We start from the raw sequence: 22,894 nt of genomic DNA, 5'->3' as shown, positions 1-22,894 counted from the left end.
CCATGATGGTCTTCCTTTTGGCCTTGCGCCTCTATATGATAGGTTATTTATAACGCGCTTAATACCCAGAGGTTTCTAAGCGTGGACCCGGGGATCGACCCTGTGTTGCTCCATGTCATCTTGCTTCCAAGGCGAGCACGTTGCCCCTAGGCTATCCCCCCAAGACTATATAAGGTTAGACTATAAGGTTTCTGGTATAAGAAACCCTCCTTTTTTGTCTCTTCCGTCATCAGCTGGAAAAGCTCTGAAGCTTTGGCGACCATGGCATGAAACAATCCCACCTCATCCAGTGGGGGTACCCTCGCTTGCGGCGATCCACCCGCTGTGACGATGTCATCCGTCATCCCTGTGTCCGTCCCTGTGTCCTGGTTCATCGGGGGCTGGAGGGCACCCGGCGCAGGTGTGGAGGTTGATGCAGAGGCACCGAATGGCGCTTCCTCTTTTTAGCAGGAGGCTGATCCGGAGCCACTGGGGACAGGGCCTGTGGCATCCTCTTCTGGATTTCTGACACCAGTGTGTAAAGGATGTCCAGGATACATCTCTCGGCTGAGCAGGCGTGGTCGGCAGACTAGGCCCTACGCTGTCAGTGTTGCCACTGCCGTCCTCCACATCCTCGTGGACTGTGTGCAGGGACTCCTGGTCCTCATCATCCGAGGACGTAACATCCATGTCTTGGGGTACGGCCTGTGGCTGGCATAGGACTTAATCGCCCGCCCTCCCCTCTTTTGCACCCTGTGGGGTCTTAGCCAGGCTCAGTGATGACATCCTCTTCTCCGGGGTGCCAGGAGACTTCACCACTGCCCCGGCTGAGGCCTCCCACCTCGGGAGTAGGGACATCCTGGGAGCAGTAGGGGCTACCTTTGCAGGGTCAGCCCCTTTGGCCTTCGAGAGAGCGGCCGCCACCAGGTCAATCATCAACAAGGATTTCTCCTGCGCTGCCTGAGCCTTCTTGGGCAGGGCCACTGCCTTTTCTTCCACCCTAGGCTTGTCAGGCTTCTCCCGCAGCTTTGTCGGGTTGGGCGACTTCCTTTTTAAGGAGTAGCTCGATCGATGGCTGGAGAAGGAGGCAGATGGTGACGTTGATCGCGCCCTGCCCGCTGAGGGTCCCGCTTGCACGGCGGCCCCGACAGCAACGGACTTGCAGTGCTTGGCCTCGTCTTGGGTCCCCATGGATGGAGCGCCCTCAAAGGACTGAAAAGCCCATTCATCAGACCGGCCGGTCCTAGGTGAGGTATGACCCTGCTTGGGGCACGGTGCAGAGGCCTTGGACCCTAGCCATGCCACCATTCTACTGAGTCAATGCTTCATCGCTCTCTTGGAGAAGCCGAGGCAAATTTCGCAGTCTCCTTCTTTGTGGTCCGGATGAAGGCAGTAAAGGCACTGAAGGTGTTTGTCCTCCACAAACACTTTCCGCAAACCGCATCTGGTGCAGAGCTTGAAAAGGGAACTTCCTTCCTTCTCCTCCATCATGGTCGAAGGTGCAGAGTAGTCCTGATGGCCTTCTGGAAACTTTGATGAAAACTCAACGATCTTTGCCCTTGGGGGGCGCTGAAATTCACCGACAAACATATCACTGCTGTCGGCAGATGGAGAGAAGAGCACACAGGCTCTTACTTGACAAAAATAGATCTTTTTCCGTTAAAAAACACGAAAACTGCAGAATAGCTCAGAGAGAAAAACGCGAGGACTCCCAACACTTGAACGTGCAGTAAAAATCTGAAGATGGCTGCAACAGGAGGGGCTTAGGGAAAGGGCAATCATTGGCTGGGGGCAGTATGATCCAGAGTGAAGCTGTTTTTTTTTTTTTCACCAATGATTCCCAGCCTGACGACGGGGAATATTCATTAGCATGTGAATCCATGCCAGACCCCATGCTGGAGAAACGGGTCTGACCATATATGGCCATTCCTATCTCTTAACAGAACGATGGGCAGCCCTCCATAAAAGGTGCGTACCTGGCCTTTTTACACACAGAAATCCTGTCAATACTACCCTTTTAATTCTTCCTTGTGTATCACTTAAACAGGCTATTTATGGCAGCACCCCCATAAATCATGGCGCTCATTGGTGACAGCTTGGCCAGCAGCAGGTTGCAAATCCAATTGTAACAGAGTTGACGTAACCTTTGACTTATCAAAAGGACTACTAAATGTTCAGTGATTCAGAACACATTTCATCCAGGATTCTCTACTTGGAATGGCTCAGAACACACAAATCATCAGGGCTGCTATACCTGCGATTGCTCAGAACACAACTATTCTCGGCCATTATGCTTGTAATGGTACAGAGCGCACACCTCATCAGGGCTGCTATACTTGTAATGGCTCAGAACACACAACTCTTCAGGGCTGCTATACTTATAATGGTTCAGAATTCACACCTCATCGGGGCTCCTATACCTGTAATGCCGAATTTCCGCCGTCAGGGAGGGCCGGAGCCGCGCCTTTCCATGCCAGTCTTTCGGCTGCTGTATTGGATATGACGTCCGCGTTGCCTTTGTCTTGCAACTTTGGGGGCCTGTCTTGTGGCGAACGAGATCTCGAGTGTCCAGAGGACAGGGAACTTGTGGACCTCCCCCTCGACGTTGTGTGCGGCCGTGTGGAGAAAGTGGTTGTCGACTTTCGGCCATGGGGTGTTTTGTGTGGGATGTTTTATGGGTGCTATTGCCGCAGGGTGTTGTCCCCGTAACAGCACCGCCGGCCTGTCTGATGGGGTCGGGGGCTAGCACGTGGGAATCGATCAGTTCCCCATCGCCTTTGTCGTCTGAAAATACGGCGATGCTGCCGTTGCTGGATGCACCCTCCACTTCCATGGTGGCCTGCATGGTGTGGTGGGCCCAACGTTTTGTTTTTTGGTCCTTTAGGGCTTTCGGTTTGAAAAGCTGACAAGCCTTACAGTGACCCTTGTTGTGGTCCAGAGCAAGACAGAGGTTGCACACCCAGTGCTCGTCTTTCCAAGGGAACTTTTTGTTGCAACTGGGGCAAAATTTAAATGGTGTATTTTCCATAATTAGATGGAAAGGCAGCTAGGCGAAAATAAAGAGAAAAGGGGATTATACATTCTCTTAGTGGCCTAAGATGTTTCCACCCCCCACTCACCCTAGTATCTGGGCAGAGTCCCGGTGCGGCCTTCCAAGGCTGAAGAGGTGTTGTTGAGTCAAGTTCTTTGATCTGCGACGTTCGTCCTTAACACCGCCGTCAAAGACGTTCCTCAAAGGTTGGTAGTATAAAGGATAGAAAGAGAAACTAGCTCTAATTAAGTTTTAATTAATGGCATTAGCGGAATAGGAACTCTGCGATTTAGTGTCCGTCGAGGATGGTGGAAAAATAAACAATGCGAGGGACCTCGACGCGTGGAGGACCATGGGTACAGTGGACGTCACACTAGGGATAGTATTATTGGCACGGTCTGTCGATGTCCCTTTTCGAGTTTCAAAAACAACAACTGTAATACTCAGCAGCTTCCACTAGATGTCGGCCTATGCATAGCATGTGATCTAAGCAGATTCCACAGGCCTCAGAAGAACAAGTTACTTTCTTACCTGGTAACGTTCTTTCGATGCGATGGTCCGACGACGTATTCCATATCTATGACATGTAATCACCACAGCTGTGCTGCTTCGGAAACTTTTTTCGGCGCCTGCGTCCTGCGTCGATGAGCCGTCGTCGAGGACGTCATCCGATGTGATAAGTAGGACGCACGACGCTTGTAGCCTCAGTTGTAGTTTTTTCCCCCAGAACGTGTGACATTAGTCAACTGCCAGTCGGACACAAAGCCTTGCGGAACGTAAGCTGCAATCGCAAAAGAAATTCTGCAGCGGGGAAGGCAGGGAGGGAGCGATATGGAATACGTCGTCGGACCATCCCATCGAAAGAACGTTACCAGGTAAGAAAGTAACTTGTTCTTCGAGGGGATTGGACGTATTCCATATCTATGACAGACTCCCAAAGCAGTACCAGAGCAAGGAGGAGGGAAAGAATTTAGAATCAAAATTTAGAATTGCCAATCAAATAGCAGAGCAAAGGACCGCCTTGCCAAAGGCCAAATCCTGTCCTCGGATGGAATCGAGGGAATAGTGACGTACAAATGTATGTACTGAAGCCCAGGTGGCAGCATCACAGATGTTGTGAATAGGAACACCCCTCTGCAGGGCAGTAGATGCAGCCATACCCCTGGTAGAATGGGCCCGCAAGCCAGCCTGTGGGTCCTTACCCGCCAAGCGGTAACACTCCGAGATGGCCAAAATAATCCAGCGAGACAAAGTCTGTTTCGTCACAGCTTGTCCCAAACGCTTTCCAGCGTAACCAATAAAGAGTTGATCATCCACTCTGACCCGGGACATGCATGAAACATAAAAGCTTAAAGCTCTCCTAGGATCAAGCCTATGGAGCCTCTCCTCTTCCTTACCAGGATGCGGAGGAGGATAGAATGCCGGAAGAACAACCTTCTGGGCAAAATGAAATTCCGTCACTACCTTCGGAAGAAAAGAAGGACAAACTCTAAGGACAACCCTGTCCTTGTGAAATACAGTGAAGGGTGGCTTAACTGAAAGTGTCTGTAACTCACTCACTCTGCGAGCGGAAGTAACCGCAACTAAAAACACAGTTTTCAGAGTTAACAGCCTCAAAGGGCAAGAATGTAAAGGCTCAAATGGAGCCCCCATAAGAAAAAGGTTTAAATCCCAACCTGGCACCAGGAAAGGTGACGGAGGGAACACATTAGTGAGCCCTTTCAGAAACTGTGAAATTAAAGGGATTTTAAAGTAGGAACACTCTTCAGACGAGCGCTTAAAGATGGACAGCGCCGCCAGGTAACCTTTAATGGTACCCACTTGCAAGCCCCTGTGGGCCAAAGAAAGTAAAAAGGACAGAACCATGGGGATGTCACATGCAAAAGGATCCACATTCTGAACTCTGCACCAGTCGCAGAACTTAAACCAACGGCACGGTACAGAGACTTTGTTGCTGGCCTTCGGGCCGAGAGCAACACCTCCATCACGTCTTCAGGGAGGTCCCAATCCTTATACCTCAACCTTTCAGAAGCCAAGCGTGAAGGTTGAGGGATCTGACCTCTGGATGGAGAACCTGACCCCCCTCCCGTGAGAGCAGATCGTCTGGGTAGGGAAGACGACGTGGAGGGCAGATGGACAAGTCGAGAAGGTCGGGGTACCACGTCCTCCGAGCCCACGCCGGAGCAATGAGGATCATCCGGGAACCGAACTTCCGGAACCTCCGCAGCACTTGCGGGATGACGGGGACTGGAGGAAACGCGTACAGCAGCGGAATGACCACTCCACCACGAACGCATCTCCTAAGGCTCCTTTTGGAGGAAATTCCCGCGAGCAGAACCTTTCGCACTTCCGGTTGACACTGGAGGCGATGAGATCCACGTGAGGGGTCCCCCAAAGGGCGAAGATCTCCAGGAGAATCTCCTGAGCCAACTCCCACTCGTGAGAGATCATGCTCTGCCTGCTCAGAGCATCCGCCGTCACGTTTTCGTCTCCGGCCAGATGAACTGCCGAGATCGAAACTTCCTGCTGGATGGCCCAGAACTCGAGCTGCATCGCCTCCCTGCACAGAGGAAGTGACCTTGCCCCCCCCTTTTTGTTGAGGTAGTGCATGGCCACTGTGTTGTCCGTCAGGATCAGGACATTCTTTCCTCGCACAGTCGGCAGAAAAGCCTTCAGGGCTAGCCTGACGGCCCTCAGCTCCAACAGATTGATATGGAGTCTGAACTCCGACGGAGACCAACGACCACTGACTGTCAGCCCGTTGGCATGAGCTCCCCATCCCGTGAGGGATGCATCCGTCACGATCGTCACCTCCGGCTAGGGAAGCCAAAATGGAGCCCCCTTCATCAAGTTGCCTTCGACGCCCCACCACAGAAGGTCCCGGGCGACCGAGGGCGGCACCTGAACCGGGTCCGACATCCTGCCGGAGGACTGCGACCATTGCATCTTGAGTGCCCACTGCAAAGATCTCATCCGCAGGCGAGCCTCTGGCACCAGAAGAATGCAGGATGCCATGAGGCCGAGCAACCTCAAGAACTCGAACGCTGGGAGCGTCTGGGCATGCTGAAACTTGTGCACCATGTGCTGAATGTGAAGAGCCCTCACCTGGGGAGGAAAACACTGCCCCAGGGAAGTGTCGAGCACTGCTCCGATGTACTGGAATCGCTGTGTTGGCGTCAAATGGGACTTCTTTAAATTGAGGGAGAAGCCCAGCCTGTGAAGGGAGTGGCAGGTGAAGGATAGATGATCCAGGACTTGCTCGGGAGAGCTCCCCCTGATCAACCAATCGTCCAGGTAGGGATAGACGTGAATCTCCCCCCCCCCTTGCCTGAGATGCGCTACCACCACCACCATGAGCTTGGTGAAAACCCTCGGGGCGGAGGTCAATCCGAACGGCAGGACCCGAAACTGAAAGTGCCAGTCGCCAACCACGAACCTCAGGTACTTCTTGTGCTTGGGATGGATCGGCACATGGAAGTAAGCATCCTTGAGGTCGGGAGACATCAACCAGTCCTGAAGCTGAAGGGCCTGGAGGACTTGAGAGAGAGAAACCATCTTGAACTTGTCCTTCCTTAGGAGTTTGTTCAAACTGCGCAAGTCCATGATGGGTCTCAATCCCCCGTTTTTCTTCGAAATCAAAAAATAAGGGGAATACCATCCCTTGTTCCTCTCCGTTACAGGCACCAGTTCTATGGCGCCTTTCTCCAGCAGGGCTTAAATTTCCTGCGCAAGGAGCGGATCCGGACTCTGCAAAGAGAGGTTCCCCGGTGGATTGTCGAGAGGCCTGTGCCGAAAAGGAAGACAGTAGCCGTGGGTTATGATCTCCAGAACCCACACATCTGAAGTAATGGCACGCCACCCTACAAGATGCTGCGCCAGCCTTCCCCCAACCGGCGAACCATGGGACATGGCCTCATGATTGAGTGGTAGCGGCTGCGGCGTTACCTGAGGGCAAAGAGGCAACTGTCCAAGCGGCCTTGGCACCACGGTTACCCTGTCGTCCACCTCTGGTACCCCTGCGTTGGCCTCTTTGACTGCCAGCTCCTCTCGCTTTACTGAAGGACGAGTAATAGCGAAAGGAACCACCCCTCCATTGCTGTCCCCTAGGACGAAAAGGCGGAGGTTGGCGAACTGCAGCGCCCAACGACTTTGCTGCAGCTTTTGAGGTCTGCAACCTCTCACGGCTCTCGTCAGCCTTGCTGACAAAAAGGTGTTCACCGTCAAAGGGCATGTTGAGGAGCCGGGACTGCACATCAGGAGCAAACCCCGACTTCCGCAACCACGCAAACCTGCGTATCACGGTGCTCGCCGCCAGGGACCTGCTGACGCATTCAGCCAAGTCCAAACCCGACTGAGCGGACTCACACATGGCATCCTTACCATCCTGGAGCATAGCAAGGAAACCATCCCGTTCGTCCCCTTCGGGAATATGTTCAGCTGCTAACGCAACACAGTTCGACAGTGTGTGCGTGAAACGAGACAAGGCACAAATGGAGTTGGCCGCCTGAAGCGCCATACCACCAGAAGAAAACGCTTTCTTCGCCCAGCCATCAAAACGTTTGTCGTCCCTATCAGGAGGGATGCTAGGGTACGACGCCTGCTTTGCCGGGGCCGTGGCCGCCTGCACCACCAAACTCTCCGGAGTGGGGTGCCTGGTCAAGTAGCAGGGGTCTCTACTGGCTGGACGGTATTTTCGCGACAAGGACCTGCCCACCGCCGGGAGACTCTCCGGAGCAGTCCAAGCCGCCGCAACCCCTCTCTGTAAAGCCATATGGAACGGCAGTACCGGGTCAGTTGGGGGACCAACATCAAGGATGTCCGTGAGATCATCCTGCACAAACTCCCCTGGGGGAGCAGACCATCCCAAGTACTCGGAAACCCTAGCCATAAGGCGTCGGTACGAGGAATCGGCATGAGAGCCAGGCTCAGGCCTACAAAACTCCACCTCCGGAGAGGTGTCCAGTCCACTGGCATCATGCAGTGACTGCCTCAAATCGTCAAACTGACTATGGCCCGAGACAATTTCATCTGGAACCTGACTAGGAACCAGGCCATCAGAATCCTCATCCGCCTCCGAAATATATTCCAGGTGGCGAAAAGAAGGCACCCGAGAGTGCTTGCTCTTAACCAGAGCCTTCCTAGGGGGTTCCCCCGTGCCACGGGGTACCTCCGACACCCCAGCCTCAAAAGGCGTCGAGGGCGTCGAGTGAATCAGCGCCGCTGTCGAGAGAACAGGCATCGGCGCCGAGAGAACAGGCATCGGCGTCGACATCGAGTAAATCGGCGTCAACGTCAGATGCAGCGCCGCCAGCATCAGCGGCGTCGACACAGTCCTCGAAGCCGGAGCTCCGAGCGTGTCCTTCGACGACCTGAGCGTCGACGGCTTCGACGACTTCCTCGGAGCCGGAGCCTCGAGAAAGCCTGTCGACGCCCTCGACGCCTCAGACGTCGATGTCTTCTTCGAAGACATCACAGGTGCACACAAACGCATCGAGGACCGGGACCTGGAATGGGTACATCGAGAACGAGTCCCCTTGTCCGAACGGGACCTCTCCCGTGACTCGTGCCGACCACTCTTGCGAGCGGTGTCTCTCGACCTCTCACGACCGACCCCACTCGGGGGGCGCGGACGGCTTAGTACCCTGCGACTCGAGAATCGCCAGCATTTTCTTCCCAAAGGAAGCCCACTCCTCCGGTGTGGCACGGCTGTTGGGGTAAGCGACGTGCCGGGCAGAGTCCTCCGAAGAGGACCTGGAAGACGACCGCTGTCGGCGCTTCAGAGAATGCCTCGAAGAGGCCGAGGAGTGGTGAGACCGACTCCTAGAAGGAGACCCACGAGACTTCCGACGATGACGCGGAGAGTCTCCCCTCGAATCATCCGCTGAAAGCCCCGCAGACTTCGACTTCCGGGGCTTGGACACCCGACCTACCGACAACTTCTTCTTACGTTCACGTAAGGCTTTGGACGTGAGCGACTGGCAGTCGATACAGTCATCCGTGTCGTGGGCCTTCCCGAGGCACCAGAGGCAGGCGTCGTGCGAGTCCGTCACCGACATCTTGGACCCACACTCCCCGCACTTCTTGAAGCCCGGACGCGGGGTCGAAGACGAAGTAGAAGACATCTTCACACGAAGAATTTTCTCACAAAAACGAACAGGTTCGAAGAACCGAGAAGAACAGAACTCCAAAGAGTCGAGGCGTTAACCGAGATTCACGAAGCAACACGTTCGCGGAAAAACTACTTATCACATCGGATGACGTCGGACGTCGAAGGAGGTCCTTGACGACGGCGCATCGACGCAGAAAAAAGTTTCCGAAGCAGCACAGCTGTGGTGATTACATGTCATAGATATGGAATACGTCGGAGGACCCAATCCCCTCGAAATATCATTACCTCTCCTTGAAGTTTACGAAGGGCAGATCGCGGAATGCACAGGGACTGAAACACGAACATGCAATCTCGGCACTTGAGTCATTTTTACTGCTGTGGTCCAACCCATCCATGATATATCTTGCTGGTTCCAGCACTTCAAGTCTTCCCCACATGCCATCAATGCTGGGATATTAGCCTACACCCATCCACTCTTGAAGGGTTCCCTTAGGATAGCACTTGCTACAGGTGAGCTTGGGAGCCACTAGGAACGTTTGTCAATTGCAGTGTGCCAAAAAAGTGTAAACTCCTTGGAAATGGTCTACAACAGAGTTGGCCCTAAAAGTTTGAACAATGCTCAATGAAGGGTATAGCATGTTGCGGGCACCTGATATTGCTCCCAGAGCTTCACTGTGTAAACAAGATTTTACTTAATGAAGTACAGCACCTGTTAACTGCAGCATAATCTACCCGGGTAATATTCTACTCATCCATTATTCCATGCTCGATGCAGTTGGCGCAAAGTCATGGCATGCTCCTCAGTCAGAAAATACCATAACACATTGGTTGGTAAACAGAGTCAACCACTCTCAGCATATCAATCTATAGATGGAAACATCTTACTCACATGCACATTAACTACAGTGTGCAGCCTTTAGGCAGATGGTAGGACATGCACTCCTTTTACACAATGCAAAGCAAACACAGCAAAGATCCAAGTAAAGAGACCATGCCACATTTTGCACACAGCCGTTCTTATTGCACAGCATGACACATGCAACCTTCTAAGGAACATGCCACACAAGGATTTCACACCCCACATCAGTTTGCCACTGACACTCCAGAGACCTTATTATACTTCATTTCTATGAGAGGTTTCTCACGCAGGAGTGTCTACAATCACGTTTTAGTACACTGTACCTTTCACAGAAGAGAAATATGCCTTTGCTTATCTGTCTGGTCCCACTCACCAGGGAAGTGCAGCACCGACATGCTTGCACTTCTATACAGAAAACTGCTTCATTTTACTCTTGTAGGTCCAGCACACATTGCTCTGTGGCGTGCCACTCCACTCCACTGAGCACCTATGATGGTGCCCACAGTACATAAAAGGACAACACTCATCCGGCTTCTTGGTCATGAAGCAACATCCACAGCCCTGTTCTCTGCACAGAGGACACAATACTCACCCCAACTCTTCACCGATCTTGATATCGCGGCTGCTGAAGAAGGCGATGCGGGGGAAACGTAGGTCCTGGTGCAACATGAACACACGCACTGGAATAAGGTTGGGGTCACACAGGTGGTTGATGAAACGGCTCACGTTCCCATAGTAACGAGCATCAATGCAGTACACCTCACCATCCTGGAAAAAACAAAAGTAGTATTCAAGGAAAAAGGAAAAGATGAAGAGTGGAGGAGAATAGGCCTAAAGCATTGAAATTAAGGCAAAGGGAGGTGTAGAAGGTTCAAAACGCTTGGGATGGTGGAGAGGGCCGCAGAAGGGTACATAGCGGTACAACAGAAGGGTCTTGTTAGCAAAGGGCAGTAAGACAGTAGGGGATCAGAGGTAAAATGAGAAAGGGTAGAGGAAAACAGAAGGTCAACAGACGGGAACAAAGATCTGTGAACAGAGGAAAAAAATGAACATATGAAGACAACATAAAACATGGGGCCAAAATAAAGAAGCATACAAGGTTAGCAGAAGAAATATGACTCCTGCAGGTGTGGAACCTCCCTCCAAGGTTCGGCGAAACACAAAAAACATGAAAACAAAGACAAGCTGAATGCCACAATAAAGGTCATCAGCTCCGTTCTGTCATTGAACTGGCAGGGATACAATAACCACTGCATGGCAGAGAACAGACATTTGCCTGTGTAGCAAAAGACAGTCATGACACAGAGTCCCCTTAAAACTTGGTACTCTTCCGTTCACACCCCACACACCTCCATCATCTCAACCAAAACCAAGACAGCGGGGAGGAAAAATTGTGGCGTTTAAGTGCCCATGTTTGGCCTGCATCGGTCGCTGAGCTGGGCTACGTAAAGGGAGCCTGCATGAGCTGTTATCGTCTAGTGTGGACAGAAATATGTCTATTGGTGCACTTCAAGTCAGGTGACAGCAGGCCTACAACTCCTAATCACGGGGCAGTACCTGCTCTTTTATCAAGAGTGTTGTTACATTTGGTTTTCACCCTCCTCAAGGCACCTTCTGGTGCTCCATTAAGTGCCTTTTTTGCCATCCAAAAGCATGTCAGGGACCGTCAAAACGAGAACAAAAGGCCTGCCCTCTTACAACCTTGTGCGGATTACTGTGTATGGGACGATTTGCAATCCCTACAATAGTACTCATCTTTCACCCACCCATTTCTCTACATGCATAGTGTAGTAACTTGCCTCCTGCAGGTTTTTCCTGGATCAGAGATTACATGGAGCAGGAACCAGGCCGACCCAGGCAAGTAGAAACAGAAGATGCTTTATTCACTTAGTTACATAGTCATAGTTCATGAAGGTAGGAGAGAAGGTTATAAGCATCAGTCCTGGTTCCCTACCCAGCTCCAAGTTCCAACCATCACTCCTTGGAACTCCCGAGCCTCTCCACACTCCAGGTTCCACCTCTGCATTCCATGTGGCCCTACATTCACTCAGACATCACACAGATCAATCAAATCACAATACATAGGCACTAGGTTACAACACCATCCCCCTCCTTATAAACAAGAAGAAAAACTATCCATGCGCATAAAGAAAAACCCTCGAGAAACCTAAACACCTTATGTCCTGGTCTGCCTCCCAGAACCTTAGGGCTGCCACCCCCCAAGAACAACCTGTGCTCTCTGAGCAAAACTTCACTAACCAACAAAATCATCAGTACAAAAAACCTTTCACCTTCTGTAAGGGCCTGCCACACCCAAACCCTGGACCTGCCACCTCCCGGCACAACCTCACCCCAATACAGGACACTCCCGTCTCTGTAAAGGGAACAATCATACTACATCCAAAATCCAAAAAGAAAACACGAAGAAATAACCAAAAAGGTCTAAATATCACTGACCTTTCCATTAACGCACAAGCACCAACCATCTAGCCCGTAACCCACAACACAACCATGTACCCACTAACATACCTCATCCCTTCTCCTCAAAGAAAAACATGAAAAAGGATGAAAATCTAGCAAAATGACTAACCACACAAAGATCACAAAACGCAACCACAAAAGAAAGGGTGTGAAACGTGAGCTATGCACAGCGAAAACTATGCAAAACTGTCAAAAATAAACAGCACAAGAATGAAAACTGTAGTGCTTTGCAAAACAGTTAAGACACTCAAAAGATGGAAAAATGTGTAAAGCAATCCTAAACTTTCCCAAAATAACTGAATTAGATTCTTTAAAAATAGATGATAACACCTGCCAGTGTGTGGTTGAAACTGGTCCTTGGCGACCACAACTTCACCCAATAAAAAACACACACTCAAAAAACACTGTTGTAAAATCTGTGTGCCACTCCAAAACAAATTGATCCATTAAAATCCGCTGGCATGCTAATCTACAATACTTCACTCCTTTCAATGAACCGCTTGGCACTACAGAAACAACTGCTAAGAGTCTGAACCTTACTCCTAAAAGACACCAAACTCAAACTGGAGAGCATGTGGGGTAACCTACAAAGCACTAAACTCATAACATGGGCCCCTTGCCCCAACACTCATGTGCACAACTGCATTCAAATAATCTCCACACTACATCATAGACCCCTTGCCCTGGTGTCTACACAACCACAACTACACTACACCAAGGGTTAACTATTCTGGAGCACTTATAACTAAATGTCCTAACCTCCTCAATAATATGGGGTTCTTCCAAAGGTTTCTACCATTTAGGCAATTACACCTGGCCAGGGTGTGGAAGCCACCCCATAAAACATCATGTAACTACAAACACGTGCTTCCTCTCACACGTGTTCAACTGCTACACGAACATGATACCTCCCACACATACACATACATAAATCACTCCACAACATGCTACCTCATGTGCGCACCCTATGCGTCACATACACTCACTAACTACCAAACATAGCGTTCACTGACGCAAACTCCAAACTCACAGTCCACATAACACAACTACACAACACTCAAATGCACATAAAATATGCATTTCCTAACATAAGGATGTGTTGTACTACCAGCAATGGTGGTAATCAAGTCACCATGCTGAAGAGCACGTAAAATCACAAACATTGTAAGTGATTTTTAATTAAATTTGTAATTTGTGCTCTCCCCACATTTAAAACATCCCTGCATAATTGCAATATCTCTACAAAAGAACTCTGTGGACATCTCAATACTCAAAACTCAAACTTCATAATTATACTACTTGAAGAAAAACATTTCATTATTACTCCAAATAAATCATGTGTAGTCCCTACATATAATGCTGTGTTTACAAATTGCATCTCCACTAAACACAACACACGTTGCATCAAATCACTCATGCAACCTCATAGCATTAATCTCCTTTCATCTCCATAAACTAACTTCAGCAACAACCTCACAACTGTTTAAAATGCATTTTCATACAATTCCTTGCCTTGCGGCACATAGTCAGTGTTGATCTCCTCCTGAAATTTAAACGGGTCATTAAATCACAAAATGTCTCCATACCACTTAGCCCGGTCACGTATCACCGCCGTAATCACTTTTCCAGCATATTCAATCTAGTTAGCAACTAGACTGCAAGCCGGTCAAGTGGCACAGCGAATAGAGCGCTCGCTTTGACATCCTTGCAGAGCCTGCCAACGCAGGTTTGAATCCAGGCGGGGCCAAACTCAGCCTTTCATCCTTCCGAGGTCGATAAATGAGCACCACACACCGTGGGTAATAATAAGCAGCGCTCAGATACTTGAGGGTTTGTAGCACTATATAAATGCAAAATTATTATTATTAGTTAACTCAGCATTAATGTCAAATCTGACTAACAATAAATGTAAATAAATGGCTCCAACAAACGCCACCACCCCAGCATTAATCAGATCAAAAAAATGCTATTTATTCCTGACAACAAACGCAGTGCTCCTGTCTGCAAGACAAACTCCAGCTGTTCCTGAAACGCTGGGTGCGAACCTTCATAAAAAAACACCATATTTTCTTTTACTGCCGCAGCGATGGTTAAAAGGATCAAAGTACCTCACAGCTTCGCACTTCTGCATGCAGTCCGCTGCCGCTTCCATGTCCATATTGCAAGAGTTAATTTCTTTATAAACTTCCGACCGAACGGTTTCTTTGAATAATTCATCTCCTTTTCTGGGCATGTCATCACGCTCGCCCACGACTCCAGGGCCTTTCCTCCGAAGCAGGCCTCCTCTTGTAAAACACAGCTCCGGACACAGAAGAAACATGGTGCAGGCATTTCTCATGCGTTGCAGCTCAAAGGCACGGCTGGCACGCAGGGGGGCACGATCGGGCATACGGCACCCAGAGACCCTCCAGAAATGGCCAAATCAATTATTTTTTTTTTTAGAACCTCAGCAAAATGTTTCTTCCTCCGGACTACAATTCCCACTACAATTCCCATAAATCACTACATATCAGGTGCGCAACGGCGCTCTGATCATAGGAAATACACTGGGCTACTCACTAGTGGCAACTTCCTTCTGCCACTCGGCCCCCAACCTTCCACAAAAGCTCGATACTCCTCCTGCCCCATGGATGGGCTTCAGGCTTCTACCATAGCCTGTCTGATGCCTCTGATGCCACAACCATCTCCTTGGTGGCACCAACTTTATTTTTCACCACCAGCAAACCAAAACAGCGCCTCTCAATGCTGGTCGCTCTCCCACCTGCCTCAGGATTCAAAGATACCTCGTCGCCAAAATGTAGTAACTTGCCTCGTGCAAGTTGTGCCTGGATCAGAGATGACATGGAGCAGGAATCAGGCTGACCCAGGTAAGTAGAAACAGAAAATGCTTTATTCACTTAGGTAGGAGAGAAGGTTACAAGCATCTGTCCTGGTTCCCTGCCCAGGTCCAAGTTCCAACCGTCACTCTGTGGAACTCCCAAGCCTCCCCACACTCCAGGTTCCACCTCTGCATTCCATGAGGCCCTGCATTCACTCAGACATCACACAGATCAATCAAATCACAATACATAGGCACTAGGTTACAACACATAGCATAGGCAGGCAGCGGGGAGCCGGGACAGAAGATGGTCCAAAGACTCGATGACACTGGAAAATGCCTCCATGCCTCTTGATCGCCAGCTTAAATGTGTCCCAGTTGAGCTCCAGCAATAATTCTAAATCGACTGCCACCTAATAACATGGCACATTCATCTATGGGCATCTGTCCCCTCTGGACAGCAGATAATTATCCCAACTCGTGAAAGAATGATGTATAGCAGCCAAAGGTGGGAGAATGCCTAGTGCTACAGATACTTTTCAAAGGCCACTGCTTAATTTGTAGTTGCTTGCAGTTACAATTGTTACAGCATTTGACACCAAGGACAGTTCTACCGTATTATCGGTACTACCTTGCACTCGCGTAAGACAGAAATAATTTCATTTAGTTAGCAAAACCACATAAGATGGAGTATTTTTGGAAGGAAAACAGTTGGTTAGTGAAACTATAGCAGAGCCTAATATTCTAGATGCAGTTTCAGAGCAAGTTAACACTTGAAAAGTCCAATTTGCAACCCTAGCTAAAAGGCAGTTTGGAGAGGGCTCAAAGTCTACGAAGCAGCAGAACAGCAAATGTTCCTGTGGATACTTTCAGTCTCGAGGTAAGGATACTAGAAGAACAACCCAACAGCAGTGACTCGGTTACAGGGCTCGCAAAGGGGACACAAGCAAAAGCTTGGGTCAGGGGTAAGAGAGGACACCCTGGACCCCTCTATGTGCACTCCAGTGCTCTGGAGCGACTTCTCAGATTAACGTGAATACCCTTTCTCCCCACAGTACCTTTGTGTTATGAAAGATTTCTCTTCACTGCACCTTTCCTTCCATTTCTATGGACCCCAAAAGTTTTGCTTTTATTTTTGATCCTGACCTGTCCTTTACAGTGTAGTGAAGCCTTAAGCTTCACTACACTGTCTTTTGCTCATCTGTTATGTGGAAACTGACATGTCCTTCCTCAGTACGGGCAAACATTGTTTCCCTTAGCCTTGGTACTGATGTTACTACTTTCTTAACTTTTGTATCACTTTTATAACTTTTATCATTGTACAATGCATCTTACAATGCCGTACAATGGGGTACACTTTTGCTCTAGACTAACATCCAGGATTTTTGGTTACTTTAGGTGTGCTAAATGAATAGGCTTGTGGCAGCAGTGACTTTTTATCATTTCTTTGGGGCCTTTTGTTTTAGATTTACCACGTTTGGCTATTAACTGTGGCTAGTGATCAAGGTTTTTCGTGTGTTCTTTGGCCATCTTGTCCTTTAGCCTTCTTCCTGACCTGTGAGGCCAGGTAAATCCTTATAAGACTTCTAGTGGCCGGGAAAGCAGAGGCGTTTGCCGGGCTACTAGTGGGCTGTGTGTGTTTGCTGGCAGGATGTGGGCTGGGACTGTCTGGTCCCAATCCACAAACTGCTTTCATTGTGTCTGAGTGTTATACACAAGTGTTCACGCCAGTGGTCCTGATTGGACCACTGCCTAGGTGTGTGTGTGGGGGCTAGTCTGCTATTCAGAGTTTCTGGTCTTACCTGGCTTTTGGGATAAAAAGAGGACTGCTGCACCCACTCTAGACTTCGGTCCAGCTGTGAGGCCCTTGTTAGGGTGAATTCTCAGGAATGTGCTAATTCCATTCACCTTCGAGACCCCTAGCAACTTTGGATTTTGAGGACTTGTTTTTTTTAACCTGGAGAGAGTGAGACCCTTTTCCCCAATCTCTCATGTATTTTAAACGTGATTCTGTACTCTGTTTCCTTTGGTTGTGGAGTCTGACAAACTCCATAGGCATCATCTTTTACATTGTGTCACACAGCACCTTCAGTGCAGTGGCACAGGGAAGTTTTCCAGATTTCCCAAAGGTTTAACTACCGTCTCTGGGATAAACTACTGTTTCCCAGAGCAGCAAGTGAAATTGACTTTACTTAAATTTGTAACTTTCTAGATCCAGCACACACTATTTTACAGTAGGGTGCTGGAGGGGTTACCTAGTATCCCCTTTGTCTAGCTTCTCATGTAACATTTTTTATTTTACCCTTTCCTCATTGAATGGCTGGTGGCAGTGGTTTCGTTTTAACTACTGTGGTGTACATTTGCCGCAGGCTGCGTTTGCAGCTGCAGTAAAGCACCCAAGGGTGCCATTTTTGTCAAAACGGCCCGGTCTTCTTTTTTCGCCATTTCTTTGTGGAAAGGTCCTTCTTGAGATTTACTCTGCGCACCAAACCAGGTTTGGTCCCATTGTTCGCTTTGCCTTTGGCAGGATTCACGAGTGAAACCCGCCTCTGGCTCCAGGGTGTTTGGGGTAGGCAGGGAGTGAGGGAGGTGCTGAAACTCCCTGTGCTTAGTCTCCTAGGAGACCCAAAAGCACACTCTGGTGATTGGCCGGCTGACTGTCCGGCAAAGACAGCCACCCTGCTGGGTGACTGACAGTTGGGCTGGAATGAATGGGAGAGAACTGAATAAAAGACGAGGCTTTTTGCTTGGAAGGCAGAGTCGACCACTGGACGAAGGAACTGAAGAAAAAGAGGACGCCTGCTGCAATTCCTGGACCGTTGGTTTGACCGGTGAAGCCCTGCTGCTGTGCCGAAACTCCAAATTCGTATCGACAGAGAATCCCCTGCAAAGACGACTTCTCCCTTTGAGTTGGTGGGACCAATGAACTCCAAAGTAAGCCACCTGGACATCCATCTCGGAGCTCGTTGAATTTCCACAGATTTGCTGCTGGAAACCGTATAGCCAGGGAGACGAATACCAGATTGTGTGCGCTGCTTTTAAGCTGGCCTAGACCTCAAGGAAGATCCTCCAGACTCCCAGGAACCAGGACTGACCGAGCCCTAGCCCCCTCAACAGAGTGCGGGACCCCAGAAGCAAAGAAAGTCCATCTCGACAGCCAGGAACCGCAGTGTTGCTATTTGCAGTAGACGCGAGCAGCTGAAACACTTAGCCACTGAAAGTGAAGTTTGCTGGTTGCAAGTTTTGACTGTCCCAGTGCAGTGCAGGAGTCCCGCAACGTCCTCCCTCTTGTCCTCACGACTGAGGCCCAGGAACAGTGAGATCTGCTGAGCTGCACAGGAACAGGAGTCATCTGCTGCATCTTTTCTTCATTTTAATGGTACTGTAAAGTCTGAGAGAATGTACCTCTAACTGTAGAGTTGCTTGCCTCTTCTACTACTCACAAGTCTAATCAGCTTGTGGCCCTACATTTGATTCTTCTTTTCTTCAAAGACTTCTAAAACATTGTGCAAAGACTTTTCTACTTACCTACCAGAAGTGCTTCATCCTATATAAGACTTTTGCCCATTGACTTTGGCTTAGCCTATTGTATTGAATGATTCGTCTTGGGGGATCCAAAAGGATTTGCCTGCTTAAGAATATTTGTGGTCTCTTGTTGTTATAAATAACCTTTTCCTTTGACTTATGACTATATATGATTCTAAATGCAACAGTGATATATTAATGTCCCCAGCAACCCAGCGAACGCAGCGCGCGGTAAAGACACACCACGGTAGTAAAAAGTAAACCACTGCCACCAGCCATTCATCGAGTAGAGGGTAACAAAAAAATGTTACCTGAGAAGCTAGACAAAGGGGATACTATGTAACCTATCCAGCACCCTATTGTAAGATAGTGTGTGCTGGCTCTAGAAATGTAAAAGTGTAAGTCAATTTCACTTTACTGCTCTTGGAAACAGTAGTTATCCAAGATAAAGGTAGTTAAACCTTTGGGGAAATCGGGAAGACTTCCCTGTAACACTACACTGAAGGTGCTGTGTTCTACAATGTAAAAAGATGCCTATGGAGTTTGTCAGACTCCAAAAACCAAAAGAAACAGAAAACACAAAATTAAAAGTACAAAGTCCCAAAGTTCAGCAAAAGAGCTGGGGGTCTCTAGGGTAGAGAGGAATTAGCACATTTCTGAGAATTCTCCCTAACACTCTTCAACTCCTGGAGTCCTGCATTCTGGTGCGGGGACTTGGACGAGTCAGATAGTGTCTCTGGAGGTTCACCTGGACTTGGACGGACTCGGCTTTGGCAAGATGATGCACTACGATTGGGTCGGAGGCCTCCTGTTATTCGCTGTCTGCAGCTCTGGAAAGTTGCAGAACCTTGGGAGATGGCTCAGATTGTAGTTCGACTCAGGGCTGATGGTCCCACCAGCCAAAGGGAAGGAGTCCCAGAAAACTGGGTCAGGACAGCAGTGGTCACTTCACAGGGATGGAAAGGGTCTGCAGGCGTCTCTGGTTGTTTTCTTCTTCGGTTACTTCCGTTTCCAGTGGGTGACTTGCCTTTCACCTCAGGAACCTCGCCTTTTATTCAGCTTCAGCTCACTCCTCCGCAATTCACAGAAAGGGTGGGTGTCAGGACAGCCAGACCCCCAGTGGGAGCTGGTCTCATTCAGGCACTGAGGCAGACAAAGCACAGGGGTGTGGAAGAGAGACAGACAGACAGACAGACAGACACACACACACACACACACACCCCCCCTACCTCCCAGAATGGTAGAAGAAGGGCTAACAAAGAACAACCACGCTAGAAATGGCAAAAAGCCACCAGTTAGTACTTAGATGACCCTATTGCACACAACCGGGACTGTGGATACAGTCTGCGGTAAGAAAATAGCACAATAGTTTGTTGAACATGTCCACTGCTACCAGACATAACTAGAAGGTTGTCTATGTGACTACAAAGTCACAGGAGCAGAGAGAAGGGGGATACTGTGTATCCCCCTTGGCACTCCACACATAGGGTGGTGTGTGCCAATTTCTCACAGTGTAAAGTTTTAGGAGGGATACTAAGTATCCCTCTATCCTTAAGAACTGTAGTTACTCTAGGATAAAGAAAGAATATCAAAGGAGAACCCCCAGCAACACTGCTAATAAGAAGCAGTGTGCTGCAAAAGTAAAACACAGATGCCTTAAAAGAGATATAGAGGAAAGTAGACTCCATAGTAAAGTCTAGGAATATAGTTCCAAAAGACAGAGCCCATAAGAATGAATGATTGGAAAAAGGCTCCACTCATTCAGGATCTGAGCAAAAAGACCCAAAGGTCCAGCAAAAAGTGCTGGGGGGGTCTCACTAGGAGAGGGGATAAAGCATAAACATGATAAATCTCCCCAACACTCACCTTATTATCCAGGTCAAAGAGATAGGAATCGTCCTCTCTCACGTCTGCTTCAGCATCTGAGATCAGCTCTCCAACGTACCTGAAAAGGAAAAAGAGGGAGACTCAATCCCAGGGGTGGTGACCAGATGGTATGGAAGTGTAAAGCAAAATGATCAGGTGCTCCCATGCAATGGTTTGAGGGGACCGTTCTAACAGTGCTACTTATTGAATGTTGTTAAAGGATCAAAGCTTCAAATTGCTCCAAGCCCACCTTTATGATGGGGGGATTTTTCACAACTCCCTGGTTTGAGCTGTGTAACCATCTAATGTAATGGGAACACTGGGTTTCCAAATAAAAGCAAAGACTAACTCTGCAACGTACGGATATGGCAGATCAGTCAGGCTTAAGACCAGGGAGGGAATAATGCTGGTAGCAAAGTGCAGTTATTCTCAACTGTCACCACTAGAGACTACACCACACTGGTATAGGCAAAAACACACACTTTAACTAAAGAGCAGACACATAATATCTACCGACAGGTTAAGCATCAGACAGTAAAGCATAGTGTAGATGGTCAATGTTCAGGAAGTTTTTGTACCACACTCTGTTGATGATGCTTCAAACACTAACCCAAAGGGGAAGGCAAACACGCCTGATAAAGAAGGAAATTCAAACCTCTTTACTGTAGTTAATGTTGTCAGAGCGACAAGCTCAACTCTCAGGTGGATGCAGTAGGTCAACACAGAGGTACAATTAGCCCACACACAACCCAAGAAAACGCACTACACAGAATATACTGAAAAATATATACTTTAATCAAGTCACAAATATAAAACTATCAGTTCACCAAGGGTACAAGCCATTTCACTGCCTTGGTAGTCCTATGTAACTTTTTGGCAACCACTAGGAAACCAATTTATTTTTCAATCCTGCTCCTGGCCATTGTTTTTTTAGAGCTTCCCTTTGTCTAGGTGGCAGAGAAGTGACCATAAAATGACTTGTATGATCATTGTGGGTCTACCATGGACGCCTCCCAGCTGGTTTAGGCTAGTATGGGTGGCTGGGGACTAACCCCCTCATTTCCTGTGGGGGTGGCTTTGGCCGAGTGGAAGTCCCAGCAACGAACCAGCATGGTCGGTTGTTGAGATGGATTTCCAAAATAAACACTGGGGTTGGATTTTGGGAGTCCACTGTGTTATGGTGTACAGGGATACACGGACGTCTAGCCAAACCAAATCAAGGTAAGGTAGCAGAGCAGCAAGGTTTGGACTCAGGGGGGCTGGGAGAGTGGTCTAGGGCTACAATGAATCTAGACAGTTAAGTACACAAATATACAATGAATATTTAGGCCTTTAAAATACATACTAAGCAAAGTTACACTTTTCAGGACGGTTTACTATGTGATTGAACGATGGTAGTTACAAAGTTCAAAATGGCAAGTAAAGCTCAGTTAAGCAACTCCCTCAATCCCAGACACTACGATAGACCTAGGCAGGGACCATTCACCAGGCCTGCACCAACCAAAGTCAGGAAATAGTGATTTAAGAACATATAGTGATTTAAGAACATAACTTTATGCCCATGTAACCCTATGGAGAACAGGGGAGGAAAGGAACAGGTATGTTAACTTACCCCCGAATCCAATTTCTCCAGCGACCACTAAGCAGATGAACCCTCTCTGCAAATACTGTCACGCACTTACTATAGTACAGGGACGGAGTCAGCCTTTCCATGACGATTGACTCGAAATAGGCAGCAGGTCTCCTGGTATTGGGGTTCTGCAGCTCTGGAAACCCACAGGACCTCGGGAGATGGCTCAAATCAAAGGTCTCCTTGGAACCGGTTGTTCCCACCATCCAAATCGAAGGAGGAGCCCTATACCGAGCTCCTCTTTCGCACAGAAAATGTGGTCAGTACAGCAGTGGTCGCTTCACACAGCGTTGCAAAGGGTCTGCAGGCGTCTCTGATGGTAGCCTTCTTCGGTTACTTCAGATTTCAGTGGTCAAAGTTGCTTCTCACTCCAGAAGCCTGACCTTTTATACAGTTTCAGCACAGACTCCTCTGCAATCTCTCTCAGCAGTTTACAGAAAGGGGCATTTGGCTGTCCAATCAGGACAGCCAGATCCCCAGATGGAGCTGGTTCTATATTCAGGCGGTATACAAATCACACAATAGTTGGTAGAACACGTCCACTGCCACCAGCCATAACTAGGCGATTGTCTATGTGACTAAAAAGTCACAGGAGC

At 48.9% G+C, this 22,894-nt stretch overlaps 1 protein-coding gene across 1 annotated transcript in view; it reads right to left on the bottom strand.

Moving 5' to 3' along the window:
* Positions 1–22,894, bottom strand: part of EHMT2 (euchromatic histone lysine methyltransferase 2) — a 346,377-nt gene that overhangs the window by 15,904 nt on the left and 307,579 nt on the right. Inside the window, exons 26-27 of the mRNA XM_069635011.1 lie at positions 20,669–20,747; positions 10,571–10,746 (exon numbers count right to left, since the gene is read on the bottom strand). Of these exons, the coding sequence (XP_069491112.1) occupies positions 10,571–10,746; positions 20,669–20,747 (255 nt within the window). The remainder of the gene's footprint in view (positions 1–10,570; positions 10,747–20,668; positions 20,748–22,894) is intronic.

The sequence above is a fragment of the Ambystoma mexicanum genome, chromosome 13, assembly GCF_040938575.1.
Source record: "Ambystoma mexicanum isolate Mex_15411 chromosome 13, UKY_AmexF1_1, whole genome shotgun sequence".
NCBI classification, from domain to species: Eukaryota; Metazoa; Chordata; class Amphibia; order Caudata; family Ambystomatidae; genus Ambystoma; species Ambystoma mexicanum.
Note: the sequence above shows the minus strand (reverse complement) of the source record. Positions and strands in the feature narration are given on the sequence as shown.